The sequence below is a fragment of the Theobroma cacao genome, chromosome 1 (assembly GCF_053813885.1).
Source record: "Theobroma cacao isolate CCN51 chromosome 1, ASM5381388v1, whole genome shotgun sequence".
Taxonomy (NCBI): domain Eukaryota; kingdom Viridiplantae; phylum Streptophyta; class Magnoliopsida; order Malvales; family Malvaceae; genus Theobroma; species Theobroma cacao.
In genome coordinates, this window is record NC_142639.1 from 40,060,609 (window position 1) to 40,077,354 (window position 16,746).

At 35.1% G+C, this 16,746-nt stretch overlaps 2 protein-coding genes and 3 pseudogenes across 3 annotated transcripts; 3 read left to right on the forward strand and 2 right to left on the reverse strand.

Annotated features, from left to right (window-relative positions):
- The first annotated feature begins 10 nt into the window (after positions 1–10).
- LOC18614163 (putative ripening-related protein 2) lies at positions 11–762 on the forward strand (annotated as a pseudogene).
- Positions 763–1,804: 1,042 nt separating this feature from the next.
- LOC18614165 (putative ripening-related protein 1) lies at positions 1,805–2,347 on the forward strand (annotated as a pseudogene).
- A 99-nt stretch (positions 2,348–2,446) lies between these two features.
- LOC18614164 (FT-interacting protein 3-like) lies at positions 2,447–7,321 on the reverse strand. Of its 2 annotated transcripts, XM_088810072.1 has the most exons (3): positions 7,037–7,321; positions 2,930–6,007; positions 2,447–2,675 (listed from the first exon to the last, which is right to left on the reverse strand). In XM_088810072.1, the coding sequence occupies exon 2, from the start codon at positions 5,931–5,933 to the stop codon at positions 2,934–2,936; it is 3,000 nt and encodes a 999-aa protein (XP_088666198.1). In that variant the 5' UTR covers positions 5,934–6,007; positions 7,037–7,321; the 3' UTR covers positions 2,447–2,675; positions 2,930–2,933. The 2 variants fall into 2 exon arrangements, with proteins under 2 accessions (XP_088666198.1, XP_017981368.2); XM_018125879.2 differs by lacking the exon at positions 2,447–2,675 and having other exon boundaries at positions 2,785–6,007.
- Positions 7,322–12,051: 4,730 nt separating this feature from the next.
- Positions 12,052–12,581, forward strand: ADF11 (actin depolymerizing factor 11). The gene is made up of 2 exons (XM_007051785.3): positions 12,052–12,329; positions 12,431–12,581. Exons 1-2 carry the CDS (start codon positions 12,082–12,084, stop codon positions 12,579–12,581), a joined length of 399 nt encoding a protein of 132 aa, XP_007051847.2. The 5' UTR covers positions 12,052–12,081.
- Positions 12,582–13,039: 458 nt separating this feature from the next.
- LOC108661430 (uncharacterized) lies at positions 13,040–15,286 on the reverse strand (annotated as a pseudogene).
- Positions 15,287–16,746: the final 1,460 nt, after the last annotated feature.

A 16,746-nucleotide genomic window follows, 5' to 3' on the forward strand; every position in this document is an offset into this window, starting at 1 on the left:
GTTTGTCCTAATGTCTTCCTTCTCTGCTTTCTTTTTCTTGACACATTGTTTTATTGTTGAAATGGATACTCGCAGATGCAAGTCCAGCGGCCAAATAGAAGGATAAAGGCCTCCTCCAGCTTCCAGGCGGATGTAACACGCAAGACAGCTCTGCCTGCTGCGTAGAAGGCCATCTTTACGATATTTACTATTGTTCACCGAAAGTGTCGAGCCGTACAAAGGCAAACCTGACTCTCAGAAGCTTTGATCGTGGCGGAGATGGCGACCTACCATCCGAATGCGACAATCAGTACCACAATGATTATGAACTTGTGGTGGCGCTTTCAACTGTATGGTTCCGCAAGGGAAAAAGATGTAATCATTTTATTAACATCTATGGCAATGGAAAGTGGGTTCGGGCTAAGGTTATTGATCAGTGCGATTCCAGAGTGGGCTGTGATGCTGCTAATCTGTACGAGCCCCCTAGTGGTAACAACATTGTTCGAACCACAGAAGCTGTCTGGGATGCCTTGGGAGTGCCCCGAAGTCAGTGGGGTGCAAGGGATATACATTGGTCTGATGCATAATCTATAATGCAAATCGGGGAAAGCTCTGCCTTTTATTTTTCATCTTTGATAAACAAGGAATTGTTAGAAAGTTAAATTTGCCTGGTGAGTATAGTGATTTCAACCTCTTAAGCCTAGAAGCTCAACTAAATAGGAAAATATCAATCACTTAGGGTGTAGCTTATTTGAGTAGCTTTAAGTAGCCTTCTTTTCCAATTACGCATTGATCGTTTGAGAATCTGGCTTTTATGGGCTTTTCGTTTCTGATAATTGAATTAAAATTGTGGTAATTTGATTCTAGAATCTATAGATGAGGCCAGAAAATTGATCTCTACATCTTTCTCCTTTTTCTTTTGGATGAGGAATTCATCACTACATCGGGTGTACGGCCAATTTCAACTTATTGATCAATGTCAACCTATCACAAACGAAGATAGGAGACAACCAAGAAATCAGAGCTAGAACAAATTAAGAAAAAAAGAAGCAAGTTTGTCCAAGTGTTTTTACTTCCCAGTGACCCTGCATTTTTCTTTTTTGCTTTTCTTCTGATTTCTTCAGAACCACTAGACTCTGCCTCACATATGGGTTTAATCAACATTCAACATCTGTTCGGTTTTTCCGTAATCGAAGACAAGTGCTATTTCGAAGGCTGTGAACCATCATTATCCCCTGTTTTTTTAACACACCTTTCGCACCTTCACCTTCGAAAGGAAAAAACAACGAACCCATCTCTTCTACTTCTTCTGCTATGAGGATATCAAACTTCATAAGGCGTTGGCGATGACACTTGACAGTCATTAATGGAGAAGCAAGATTTAAATTCACCTTAAAGCTGAATAAAATAAAAATGAAAGACCTGTGTACAGAAATGATTCCAAGGGTACAACACAATAACTTTTGGATTTTATTCTGTTTTAATTCCAGTTTTTTCTTCAATTACTTCAATGTTTTGCCAATACAATAGTTTTGAGGGTATGATTACAAAATTTCAGATTACGATTACATGCGGGGCTGCTAGAGCGAGGAAATTTATCACGCTCTATAAGAAATTTTGATTGATTTTATATTATGCCGGTAGGCTCTGCATCGGTATAGCTAATGGAATAGTACAATTCTTGGAAAATTATACCTGTAAAATTGTCGTGATATTCTAGAATTACCTGAATGGCAGCTATTTTATGGCATAGACACTCCCATCTCTATATAAACCCGACCAACTATCCTGGTTTCCTCTCAAGACCAACAGGTAGAAGTAGAAGATGAATAGCCATATTTGTTCAAATATCTTCCTTCTCATCTGCTTTCTTTTTCTTGTCACAAACTTTTTTATTCTGGACGTAGAGACTTGTGCTTGCAATCCCAGTGGCGTGGTAAGAGAGGCAGAGCTCTGCCTGTTGCGCGGAAGGCGAGATTTACAACATTTGCTATTGTTCACCACAAGTGTCAAGCCGTCCAAAGGCAAACCTGACTCTCAGAAGCTTCAATCGTGGTGGAAATGGTGGAAGGCCATCTGCATGTGACAATCGGTACTACTCGGATGATGAACTTCTGGTGGCCCTTTCGACAGGATGGTTTGACCACCGACGAGATGTACCAAGCACATCAGAATCCGTGGCAATGGAAAAAGTGTTACGGCGAAGGTTGTTGATCAATGTGACTCTAGAGCCGGTTGTGATTCTACTCACGATTACGAGCCCCCTTGTGGTAACTACATCGTTCGCGCCTCAGGAGGTGTCTGGGATGCCTTGGGAGTGCCCCAAAGTCAATGGGGTAGAATGGATATACAATGGTCTGATGCATAACATGGTTGGATTTCAGCATCTACAATGTTCAAAGCAGGAACATATCTATGTTTACCTCTTCTGCTACGGGGATGTAGTTTCATGGGGCGTTGACAGTCATTCGAGGGAAAGCAAGATTTTGATTCACTTTAAAACTGAATAAAATAAACCTATGAGAACTGTAAATGAATGATCCAAGCATACAAAAGTGAAAACTCGTCAATTAAGCCTTTCCCTTTCCAATTGATGATGACAGGGGCCAGTGAGGTCAGTCATCACAAACTTCAAGCCCTGGGGAAGAGAATTTGGTCCAAGCACCCGCCATCAGTAACTAATTCAGCCACCAACACTGCGAAGAGAACATTGCAAAATTAATACACAGGCTGCCAGTACGACAATATGGTGACTGTTTCTTACAGTTAATTCAAGCTCATCACCTATCTGATTCTTGCGTACTGTTGGGAACAAAACTTGGAATTTATAAAGCTAATGTTTAATGCATAAAGCTCCATGTGCATTCACCAACATACAACAGGCAACAACAAAAAAACAAGGCTTTACAACCAGAATCTAAAACTGACATTTGCCTGAAAATCCCACAACCTATTCACAGCATACTATCTGTCCTTGCAGGCAGACGACGGAAGAAATTAATTGGTGCTGCAGGTGTCTTGTGGCGGAACCTGGGATGCCTCATGATGTAAAACCCAGCTAGAAGAGCAAGCACCTGGAAAGGTGTCACATACAAAACAATTGCTGCCACAAGACAGAATATCACAAATATAGTTGTGGCACGAGGATCCCGCCAATTTAGGAGTGCCTGAAGCCGCTCACCTTGTGTAGCTATGTCACCCACCACAGTCTGAATTCGCCCTGCCACACTCCTCAAACGATCATACCTCACACGAATTATATCTGAGCTCCTTGATGCAGGAAAGGTCTCAAATTCTTCATCTAGTTCATCAGGAGAAACTGCATCTGCACAAGAGAGACTTGTGTTCATGTGAGGAGGGTACCTTGGCCGACGACGATAATTCCAAACCCCTATTAGAAACATGTATAGGAAAACTGTTGGTAAAATCAGCTCTGGGAAACACACAAGCATTACAAACAGGACATGCACCAGCACTGTTGTAATAGGGTTCTTCCACATGCAAACTTCACCAAACCATTTTCCGACTGAAAATAATCCTGAGAAAACTGATGTTAGGCGTAAAAAGTTTGCCTTGCTGCGCCTCATGCTCCAAAGGTGAGCATCTGCATCAGACATATATTCAACTACTTCTCTCCTGAGTGGAGGTTCAGCCCGACCAAGCCGAGCTGCCACAATGGTCACAGCCTGGTGTCGCAGCATGTCCTGCTGTATCACACTCAATGGCCTTTTGTAGTGCATCTTTGGCAAAAGGGGTCGTGAGTATTGAAACATCATATTAAGCATTGATGTGTATGAAAATCGTATTGCCAAATGTAGTTCACCAATTTTCTTGACACCAGAAGGGTGGAGAACCAGCAGCGGGTAAGAGTGTGTGTAAACACGACCAGTTTCTAGTGTAGATATACGAATCCGGACCTTTCCAATTTTCATATCTTTATTACCATCAGAACCACTGATCTGACAGTTATCAAAGACCCCCACAGTGAGAACTGTGGCTGGATCATAAACTTCCCACGTGTACTGCTCATTATATTTTGGGTTCAGGCTATTAACTATAGTTCGAGTACGAACCCATTTGTGGCCGTACTTTGCTACACAATACGTATCTGATGTACCTTTTCCTTCTCTTGTTTTCATTGGCTGGAGCCCATCAGCATTCAGAATTCCAAGTTCCAAAACACCAATTGATGGCTTCCAAAGCTGCTTTGCTGTTGGCCGGAGATCGCTGCTATACTGAGTTGACTCATCAAGCACGTGGTATCCTCCATCAAGACAAACACAAACATGGAGCCTACTATGAAATTTATCCTTCTTTGCATGATCCCTATCCATTGCATCAGATAAAGACTTCTCCAGGTTGTACCACCGGGTACGGATATTTCGATCATCAGCACGCCTATCAACGGAGTTCAATGGTATAACAGCTTTTCCAATTGTCTCATCCTTATTAGGACCCACACGATCTTCAACTGAAAAAATCAGATGCTCTTCAAAGGGTTCGGAAGCAACAAACATAAACTCCTCCTTCCATATTGGATTCGAATTTCGAGGTTGAACCGATTTTGTCTTTAAGATCTGGTTACCAAGCTGAACCTTAACATATGCATCAGGAAACCTGTTCTTGTCAGCTGCAACAAGGTCTTGTGCCTCAATAACAGTAACACGGACATACCACAATCTTGGAGAGTGATAAACTTTTGAACGGATATATGTGGAGGCAATTGAAGTGCTATCACCAGGAGCAATAGCATCTGAGTGCCAGGCATCAGGAAAAGCCTCGTCAGCCTGTGTGCCATACCAAACTGCAAGCATCAGTTCCCCTTTCTTTTTCTCTCCTTTCTTGTCCTCTAGCCGATACCATTCTGGAGCCAATGGACTATCGGGTGGAACCCTTGTGGGAACCTCATGGAGATCAAAGCGCACGATCCCAACAAAGTCATCTTTCACTAAATCCTTGTCCTTGAGAATAACTTCCAGCACAGATGTCTGCACTGTGTCCCTTGCAAAGGCAAACACCTGATTCCATTCAGGATTTTGTTTCTTCTCATAATGCTTTGTGATTCCTTTATAGTTTCCAACTTTTACTTCAACGTATGGATCAAGGCTGCCAGCCACATCTTTTGACGGAAGATCTTGGGCTTTTACCACTCGTACAAAAAGGTATCTCATCTGTTCAACAAGGTCATAGGTGCTGGCTGGCCTGTCTCCACGTATGACACGGCCTCCAACAATTTGTCCTCCTCCAAGGAATGGGCTTGTCTCTTTAAGAGCATAATCAAGTGGTTGTGACGATGAACCTGAGAACATTTGAAATATTTGCGGAGGCTGCTTTCCAGATTTCATCTCATGGACTCCAGAATTCATTTGTTGAGGTGGTACTGAGGGAAAATTTTGCTTTTGTTGTGACTGGTTTGCATTTGAAAGATGATGAAAAGTGCGTCTTTTGTCAGTTTTCTCTTTGGGAAATGAATTTGGTATTTTCGCATAATGGGAGTCTACATCTGTATGCAGAGAGGATTCCATAGCTGGAAGTGGATTTGAGGATTTGATTGAAGGGTCATCAGTAACAAATACTTTCAAACCAAGCTCTCCTTTTACGCGGGCGAAAATGCTTCGTTTTTCAAGAGGGTAGTGCAAAACAACTGCATCAGAGTATGGCACAAATGATGTTCCAGTGAGGCGAACCTTCCCAAGACAGGTTTTCACATTGTTTGCTTTGTTATGGTTGTAAACATAGGCTTCAAGAGGGAGGTGGGATAAGTTGTTTGGATCTGAGATGTTGAAATAGAAACTTTCATTCCAGACTGGATTGAGATCTTTTTCTTTAGTAGTGGTGCGGAATCTCTGGTCATCGAAATGGAGCTCCACAAAGGGATTAGATGAACCCTGCCCATCTTTGGCTACAAGGTCATGGGCACCCACCACCTCCACCCCTAACTTGAAACTACTCATGGTTTATTTTAATGAAAGTAGAAAAGGAAAACACTGTAGCTGCTATCAGGAATTGGCAGGAAATAAAACAATACCTGAAAAAGGGTGGAAAACAAATAGTTCAACAATGATGAAAAGTGAATCATAGATAGATATTGACAAGAAGCATCAAGCACTTTGCATGTATCAATCTAAAACAGATGAACTTCTGTCCAGAAACATGTAAGAAAAGCAAAATAGGAGGGATGAAACCAATTCAAATGCAAAAAGGCACAAGAAAATAAATGCAACGAACAAGAGCATACTTTTCACCTCCCCCCCCCCCCCCCCCCCCTAAAAGAAAAAGGGGGAACGGCTTACTCATTATTTCCATGTTAGAACATAAAGCTGTCATAAGAAAATTAGTAAGATCAAAGCCTAAGTCTATAGTATTTATTTGTTTTCCCTTTATAAGCACTTGATAAAGCCAAGCTTAAGCTTTTGAACATGAGAATTAGCATTAAACCCCAATCAATTTTTTCCATTTAATTTCTTCAAATTTGTGGACACGCCAGCCAAATATAATCTTAATTTCACGATGTCAAATTATAAAAGGAAAAGAAAAAAAAAACAAATAATAAGATTCCAATCCACACAGAGATAAAGGCGGAAATAATTCTATGAAATCTTTTCAAACTAAAGCAAGATTCGGTGCAAAAGGTTCCATACTTTTAGCTTCACATAAGAATCTATGACCCCAAAAAAAAAAAAAAGTAATACAAGAAAATTAGAATAAAAAAGTAAAATAAAAAGAAACAAAGAATCCTTTTAAGCCTTCAGAATCACGTTCCCAACACCAAAAAGGAGACATGAATGTCTAGAATCATTCAAATACCCTTTTTCTTCACTTTCCAAGAACAAAATTTTCCTCCATGAAAGCTTTTCCCAGAAATGTTTTTCTTTTTGCAAAACTAAACAAAGAAAGAAAGAACAAACTTTTCTGCTTTGGTTTCAAAGCAATAGAAACGAAAACACCCAACAATCAGATAATCAAAAGCCGCAAAAACTTTCAAATAAACTTTAAAAAACAATAAAATCATCGAATCTGAAGAAAAGACTAAGAAAATTAAAGAGACCAAACTGACCTCTGTTTTTAAAAGATGAAAGGCTTCGGATGTGAAAGTGAAAGGGAGCTCGAGCTATATGATCAGCGCATGAGAAACTTAGCAGAGAAGGTGATCAAATAACCAAACGGGGCGTTAGATTTCTGGAAAATTCGTTGACTGAGAGAAGGAGAGTCGTCGAAAACGAGTTAAATGATTCCCCTTTTGACGAGGAAGAAAGAAACAAGAAAATAAAAAGAAAAAGAAAAACAGGGAGAAGGCGAGTAGGAAACTGAGAGGGAAAGTGTAGGTCTTGTTTACTGTTTAGTTATTCAGCTTCCGTTTGTTGTTTTGTTTCCCTCTCCTATCCTTATACGACAACGATACGGGTGTAACGTACTTTCAAATTTTCAACACTCCTGAATGCTCCGATTCACTATACTCGCTTCCTTTTAACGACACGTGTCAATTTAGAGTAAGAAAAAAAGGTTTTTTTTCTTAGAAATATTTATTTGGAGAGTTATTATTTTTAAATTTATTTATTCATGAGATGATAATATTTAATTCATAAATAATATATAAAAATTATACATTAATTGTACACCAAATATAAATCTGTATGGTCAATTTGATACATTTTTTATTAATGAAAAAGTTATTAATTTAAATGTTTAGGGGTCAATTAATATTTTACTCAAGTAAACTTTACAGACGTAAGCGTTAAAAGCTTTGTTATTTAAATTGTATTAATTTTTAAATCAATAAAAAAATCTCATTACATCATCATGCATGCGACTGAAAGAGATTTATTTCTTGTTGTGCGTAAAATATATTTAAATTATTTTATCAAAACCTCATTGAAGTTTTGGTGAACACATAATTTTATTTAACAATTCTTAAATGTTAATATAATTTTAGAACCATTCAAAGTATTTTAAAAAATCAAAGACGTAGTTATCGTTTCGTGAAAAAGAAAATAAGCGTGGAAACCCTACCAGAGTAGAAAAAATGTTGTTAAATTAAGCCAAATTGGACTTTTCGATTTGATATAAATGCCAAAAAAATAATAATTGGCCAACGCGTTGGACACTTAATTTATAATATTATTATGATTTTCTCTTTTTTTTTGTACTTTTTGAATTTTGATGGATTAATAAATAAGTGGATAAGTTGGGCTAGAAAGGTCACCAAATTACTGATTTGGCCTCTTATCTTATTACTAAAGTGAGGAATTGCATACTAAAAAGGAGGGGCAATCAAGGGAAATCGGGGAAGCCACCCACAATCAGAATAATAATATTAACATTATGTGGGACCACGCTGCCTTTTCCGGTGGGTTTAGGAGCCAATCAATGTGATAATTTATTTTCTCCACTCATTTTTCACATTTTTTTGTAATCAACAACAAATTAAAATAAAAAGAAAGCAAAAATATAATAAAAAGAGATGAAGCAAACAAATGCATTGTCCTTTTCTTTTTGGTAAAGGAGAACTTTTTAGTTAAAGGGTCTCATCCTAGACAAAGAAAGCATGGTTGGTGAGTGTAAACTAACATTCATAAGGAATCTTAATTAGCTTAGTTAATATTTTAAACAAAAAAAATACTAATTACTTATAGTAACATAAAAAAAATCTCAATTGTAAGGATTTATGTTCAAATACTGTTGATTTACTAATTTTCTAACCTAAATCAACTAAATCATGTCTTTCAAAAAATTAAATTTAAATTACTAATAGTGATTAAATTTAAATCTTTTATATAAATTTGAATAATTACATTCACATCATTAACGTCTATTTTTTTGTCCTATCTTATTTCTTTCTTACCAAACCAAATAATAAAAAATAAAAGAATTTTCTTCCACCCATTTCTTTCTTTCCCCTCCTCCTCCTAGCAAACATATTGTTATAAGAAGTATGAATAGAAAGCTTCTATCCTCTACTTGTGGTTAATATTATTAGGAATGGGAATTTTTGGATTGTTAGTATGGAATATTCTTTACATGAAACGGTATCGTTTCATACCATCATTTCTTTATGAGAAATATGTCAAACTCTCAAATCAATTTTAGAGTAATGTCAAGTTGCAAATTTGTATTGAAGGAGTATCAGAAAAGATTTATTCAATTCACTTTATGGCAAATTAATGGTTGGGTATGTTTAGGTGGTTAATTAATCAATGTCTTTAAGAAGGATTCCACAGTTTCATTATTATAGCTTCACAAAATTGCAACCACCTTTTTCTAGCATTTGGTGAGGACCGAGAAGGAAAGAAAACATAGGAAAAAAATGATATATTAATTTGACAAAAAGGAGGAAAAATCATTTCACGTATTACTAATTGATTTTAAATTGGATACATGTTTTAAATATTTAATATGATATCAGAGCAGATACTGTTCTTTTTGTTGCTGTTCTCTCGTTGATAAGTTATCACGTGATAAATCCGTTATTTTTATGTGTGAAGAGAAATATTAAAATGATAATAAAAAAAATCTCAAATCTCTTAAGTTAAAGATATTATAGGCATATAAATATACTAATAGTCACTTCACTTATTATTAATTGATTTTCTATAATTGTTGGATGAGGGTTCATCCCGATCCTGGCATTGCTCTTTATTTTCATTGAGGATGGACTGCTGTGTGTTTATGAGGTTGTGGTGTTCTCTGTTTGTGCCTTCGCTTTTCGGGGTGTTTCTCTGTTCTGGGAGGTCGCTTCTACTGATGGTGGCTTTTCGGTTAGTGCAGCTCTGCGGTGCTGTTGTTTTCTTCTGATTGGGACATGCTTTGTCATGTTTGGGGCTGTTTCTATATTGGTTTTGGGTTGTTTTTTGGGCAAGGGATTTCTGTCTGTCTTGTGCAGTTTTTCTTTTTTTTTTGAAAAGCAAGGGATTTCTGTCTGTCTTGCGCAGTTTTTCTCTCCCCTTTTCTTGGTTGTTTTGATTCTGAGAGGTATTTTCGCTGTAAAATGTCTTTAGGAGCATGTTAAAGACTTTCATTAGCTTTTTGTACGGTTGATAATTCAAAAAAAAAAAAAAAAGATTTTAAATTAGACATTCGTCTTAAAAATTCAATACATATTTTATAAACTCTAATGAATTCTTCAAATACAGTTGCTGAAATGTTGTTTTGAGAACCCTTTTGCCTATTTTATATTCGCTCCTTTACTTTTTCCTTCCCCAAATTAGTAAATTATCTCGCCTCAACCTTTTCATCACAGGTATTGTTTGCAAAATTTCAAATGGCTTTCATCACAGGTTCAACTTTCAAAGAAAGATGTATTTATTTAGCAAGCAAATGAAGAGTACCATTAAACATGATTTACCCTTTCTGATTATCATCAAAGTCAACTTCATTGAACATACAAAATGTTTATTTCTTTAGTTTTCTGCTACCTACCTAACTTCATTTTAATCTTATCCTATAACTTATACTAGTGATTAATTAAACCCAAGTAGAATGTGACAGAAAAGAAACTTCATGACGGTATCTAAATTAAGTATTCGTCCTAGTTAGTTTTTTATTGTGCAAAAAGTCTCTGAAGATCATGAGCCGATTGCATTGGAGAAAACTAATTAAGTACAATTTTGTTGAGGAACATGAGGTCTGCTTTATTGTTTTAATTTGTTTGTTCTTTCTAAGCATGCGTTATATTTGTTTGTTGTTAATCAAGGTGGAACTAATAATAATAACCACAATATAATACCCACTGAGGCCCCAAATGCAATCAAAGTTTTACTGGTCAACAAATTCCACATTATATATAACATTATATTCACAATAATTAATTAATATACATATATTGTACGTATAGATATATCATTATACGGATGTTTTTATATTAAATTAGTGTGCATGGATTTTTTTTTCAGGATAAATTCCAAATTTATTCTAATGATTTAATGAACTTATCACTATGATTGCTGCTTATTGAAAATTAGTTTAATCACTTTGATGAATTAATAATAAATTAATTCACACGAATAGAAGATTGGTTAATTAGCTAATTTTGTGCTATGCATCATTCAGAATTTAGAATTGGATACCTAAAAAATTGGGACTTATGCTGTAATGGAAAATTAAAGTATGCTGCTACTTTTGATAATGTGTCTTAATTAAGTAACCGACATGCGAATTACAAGGAAGATTAAGTTAACAATACGAAATACCCTAAATTAGGAATATTTAATCCTTAAATCTAACAGTTTGATGATCACATGTGGTGACCTAAAATGGGTAAAAGCACAAGGGCAAGGAAATGCACCCACAACGTGGCAACATGGAAGTTTAATGTTGAACGTGATCAGAAAAACAAAGAATTCTAACCCTTATTTTTCCCCTCAAAAATCTCTCCTCCCCTGCCTCTAGCTTTCTCAATTTCTTCCCTCCTCACTAGAAACCCCCCCTTCTTATGCCTAATCATAACCAGACCTTCGATTTCTTTTCTTTTCTGATCTTCCCTTTGTTACAGATCCTCTCAGTTGTTACCCTCTATTTGCCTCTTCTCACTGCTGCAAATTAAAACGTTTGTCCTTCGTTGGAGAACAAAATGGTATGCTCCCAAACCTCTCTCTCAATTCATTCTTTATGACTTTTTGTAATAACTATGAAAAGGACAAGAACGATGGAAGTCATTGTATTTTAGTGTTCATTATGTATGTATGCATGTATAAAGAATTGATGTCAATATTTATAATCACGTGCTTTAATTTCTACAAGAAATTAATTCAACGTAATTTAATTATCATGTTTTGATTAGACATTCACATTATTTCGTTCTAAATACTTGCAAATAAACTTTGTAACGTTTAGCTTTGATTCTTGACCGCTGAAAAACTTGTTCAATTGGACAAGTGATTCAAGTTCATTATCCTTCCAAAGGTAAGAGCATGAAATTTTTTGGGATTGAATATATCCACAGGACCTGCTTTTCAAAGTTTAGTTAAATCAAGAGGAGGAGAAGCTTTACTTTCATTTGCATCTTAATCCAATTTCTAGAATCATAGTTTAATGGAAAAACAGTTGCTTTAATTTAGCGTCACATTGTATGTATATATGGTGGTATAGGCAAATTCATCATCTGGAATGGCCATGAACGATGAGTGCAAGTTGAAGTTCTTGGAACTAAAAGCAAAGAGGAACCATCGGTATATTGTCTTCAAGATTGACGAGAAGACGCAACAGGTGATTGTAGAGAAGCTGGGGAGTCCAGGAGCAACTTATGACGATTTCACCAACTCCTTGCCTGCTAATGAATGCCGCTATGCTGTCTTTGATTATAATTTCACTACGAATGAGAATTGTCAAAAAAGCAAGATTTTCTTCTTTGCATGGTATATGAAAACCAAAAAGAAAAACCCAACACCTTGTTTCTCTTTGTTCAATTTTTGAAGGATTGTTACAATTAACGGTTGCAATGTTGTTTGTGGTATAGGTCACCTGACACATCAAGGGTGAGGAGTAAGATGCTTTATGCAAGCTCCAGGGACAAATTCAAGAGACAGTTGGATGGCATCCAAGTTGAGTTGCAAGCAACAGATCCAAGTGAGATGAGCTTGGACATCGTCAAAGGACGAGCTCTCTAATTCCATATCACTACTTCCATCAAAGGCATTTTCCTTTACAATTTATAGTCTTTATTTGTGAGAGTTATTTGCCTGTTTTTAACTTTCTTTGTACCTCAAGTGATTCCCAGTCTAACTGATAATATATAATGGTAAAAGAATCTCTCAGTTTTTTAGATTTCTCCATGATTACATATGAATATCTCCTGAAATTATTGTTATGGAGGATTTTGTACTTTATTCTAGAAGTTAATATTACTCATATTACTTTTTTTAATTTTTATTAAAATAAAGAAACATCATTAATTTTGAAAATAATCTGTTGACTGTTTGTGAATTCGTATAGTATTTAATTAATTCGGACAAAATTACCATATGATATGTTCAATCACATGCTATGGTAATAATTTGTTTATTTGGTAACAAAGACCACGAAAATGAAACAAAAAGAGATGCCTCTATTGCTTCTTATCATTTAGTTACTTCCAATATTCAGTCTGCCACGCCTCCACTTGCCTAGTTACTATCTCCTTTGTGTCTAGAAAAGCTTGAAGAGCTTGAGGTTCATATGGGGGAGGCAATGCGCATGGAAGTTTATCACTAGGGGACTTCACCATTGACTGCTCCATGTACTCCTTCCATAAACCTGTCACTTTCTTTGAGCATGCTATGGTTTCTGAGCAGACCCTTTGGGCTTTGGAAGGTATTGTTGGTTTAAATTTCAAGAGGTTGGCATATTTGTTCAACAAATGAAACATATAAACATATATGTTTTGCATTGTAAGAAACTCTTCAATTAATTTACTTCCTGCCTTCCCAATCGCCTGTCTTCTTATGAGATAAAAGGGCTGTGAATTATATATAAAGAAGCAGACAAAAAAAATTTTGGGATGCAATCTATTTCAATCCATGTTCCATTTGCTGAGAATATATGTATATATATACCTTGTCCGGGTGATTATTGCCCCATTCAACTGCAAACTTTAGATCTCTGCATTTGCTTGTATTGCGGGTGGGCCAATAATGTTGCATTGCCACCATGTTTCTCGAGAAGAAATCATAGTATCGAGGCTTTATCATCAAGGTCATGCTATTGCATGCTAGTATGTATTTCTCACTTGCAAACCATGTCATTCCTACATAAGTTTTATATCTTTGTATAGATGGTACCATAGCAAAATTCAAAATCTTTATTAGTATCAACAAAAAAGAGTAATGAGTATTTTAAAACTGAAATTTATAATAAAGGAAACAAAGAAATAACCTTCAATAAGAATGAGATAAGAAAGGTTTCACATATACCTATGGGTGCACTGATCTTCCAATATAGAATGCTTGAAACCTTCTTCATTTTCTTTGGTCCAATCCTGAATTTTTTTTTAAGAAAGAAATTGTTAATTATGTCTAGACTTTGTAATTTTCTGGCTTGGGCATTAGCTAATTTTCTTATGACTTCAATCAATCCATCTATAGAAGACCATCAAAGACTCAAAGTGGTAAAAGAAACACAATTTTCAGTAATTTCCTGAGTATAAAGGTGAGCATTTCAGTCGTATTTATCTGAGCGGTTGCATTTTAGAAGGTCTTTTCTTTCTAAAGAAACATATGGATTGCCCAATAGGCATAAGGAACCCTATCTTCCCAGTTGATCCTCATGCTGCCATTCTTTATTGCACTTAGCATCTGCTTCCATGGCATTATATTAACCTCAACCTTGCCAGAGCAAAACAAAGTAAAGAAGACCAGCTGGTTAATTATTGCAGTAAAAAATTGGTAGTTTTCTTTTTCCTTTCTTTTCCCCAATACCAATGTGTTATGGTAATATGTACAAGAATTTACTATCCCCAAAAGATCCAGTCAGAAACACAACGTTTAGTGCATCCTCTTATCCACAATAGTGAAACAGCTGTGGTGGTGATGTAGCATTAGGTCTGTTGACCCGTCCAAGACCAACCTCGGAAAAGCAACCACAGACTTCATCAGTATGACTGCCATGAGAAAATCTAACACCTTTATGTAGTAGATAAATTTAGATACAACTAAGAAAATATATATATATATATATATATTTTAACATTATAAATCTTTTATACTTAAACATTTACCTTATTAATAAGTATGTCTATTATCTACTTAAAGATTTATATTTTTTAATATTTTTTTAATTTAATCATTCAATACCTCAATTTTGTTCAATTTAATTTTCATAGTATACATTTTTATTTATTTTAATTCCTATGATGTGACATAAAATTTTTTTTTGAAAATTTATTTGTCACGTGACAATGATATATTAGCATGTTAGTGCTGCGTCAGCATGACCACATCATTATATTAGTGCCACGAGAAACTGCTATATCATCTTGTTGATGCCATGTAACACTACCACATTATCATATCGGTGCCATGTCACTAAAGTGTGTCACATCAACGTCACGTTAGTGCTGACATCACTCCTTTTAATCATAAAATTAGATATCGTTAGGGAGAAAGATTAAGTCAAAGAATTGTTTCAATTTTGATTATAAAAATTAAATTGAATAAAATGTATTAATATAAGGACTTTGTAGGTATTTTGATCAATAATCTATACAAGGTTAGATGCGAGAAAAGCATTTCCAGTTGCACACTCATATACCATAAATATGCTATCAATATTTAAGAAGATAACATATTAACTTAAATTAAATTTGGAATTACTTGTACAGTGTAGTCTGGAGAGACATTTTTAGTTCTTGACAATTGCATCCTTTGCCTAAGTTATTCATTTTAATTTATTGTTTGGTACCATTCTATTGGTTGGTGGATTAAAGTATTAAGAATAATCAAATTCAAAAAATCTAGTTAAGGAAATGAACAAGGATGAAGGGTGGCAATTTTTTATTGGGGTCCCATACCTAAAAACACTACATAATCTTAACTAAGACAGATCATGGAATTAATTGTTTCTGCAAAATTCATTTATTTTAACAGCTAAACTAAGTTATGTTGTTCAAAGGACTTTGGAAACATTTATCATTAAATACTTTTAGAGACATTTATCATACATGCGGTATTAATTTTTAAATGAAACATGACGCAATTTAATTATCATATTTTGATTAAACATTTAAATTACTTTATTCTAAATGCTTGCAAATAAACTTTGTAACATTTAGCTTTGATTCTGAAATTTTCATCTCTAAAAAACTTTGTTACAATTAAATCGGCTGCAATGTTGTTTGTGGTATAGGTTATGCAAGCTCCGCGGACAAGTTCAAGAGATAATTGGATGGCATTCAAGTTGATAGTTACAAGCAACAAGTCCAAGTCAGATGAGCTTGGACATCGTCAAAGGAGGCATTTTCCTTTACAATCTAAGGTTTTTGTTTGTGAGAATTATTCCTCTGCTTTTAGCTTTCTTTGTATCTCAAGTAATTCCCAGTCTAACTGATAATATATAATGGTAGGAGAATCCCCTTTCTTTTTTCAGTTCTCGCCATGATTACATATGTATGTCATCTAAATTATTACTATGGAGGATTTTGTATTTTATTCTAGAAGTTAATATTACTCATATTATCTTTTTATTTTTGTTGAAACAAGGGAACATCAATAATTTCGAAAATAATCTGAGACGGCATGGGAATCCATCTTCTATTTAATTAAGGGGCATTTTAAAAAATAGCTCTTTGCATAATTTTAACTGTTTTTAGCTAAGTTGAATAAAATTACCTTTAATGAACCTTTTTATATTAAATGCACATGATATTATACACCATGTATTAACCTCTTCATATCAAGTGCACATGATGTTACATGCCATGTTGAAAAAAATATTGTTGTTACACGTCATATACAAAAACATGTTACATGTTATGATTAAAAAAGATTGTTACATGTCATGTTGAAAAAAAAACATTATTGTTACATGTCATGTATAAAAATATATTACACGTTATGATTAAAAAAAAGTTATTACACGCCATGTTAAAAAAAATATTGTTGTTACACGTCATGTACAAAAACATGTTACACACCATGTTGAAAAAATATTATTGTTATATATCATGTTTAAAAAATTTTGTTACACTTTAATGCTTGAAATATTATTGTTACTTACGAACCAAAACTTCAAATCTTTTCAACTCTCTTCATTTTTTTTTGTTTTTCTTTTACGATTTGGCACCGATTAAAATTTTTCTAA

What these genes read in the sequence shown, in the direction of transcription:
- LOC18614164 (XM_088810072.1), bottom strand. Translation starts at nt 5,933, where the DNA reads ATGAGTAGTTTCAAGTTAGGGGTGGAGGTGGTGGGTGCCCATGACCTT.
- ADF11 (XM_007051785.3), top strand. Translation starts at nt 12,082, where the DNA reads ATGGCCATGAACGATGAGTGCAAGTTGAAGTTCTTGGAACTAAAAGCA. An exon ending in AAGATTTTCTTCTTTGCATG is followed by an intron (nt 12,330 to 12,430) that starts GTATATGAAAAC and finishes TTTGTGGTATAG; the next exon opens with GTCACCTGACACATCAAGGG.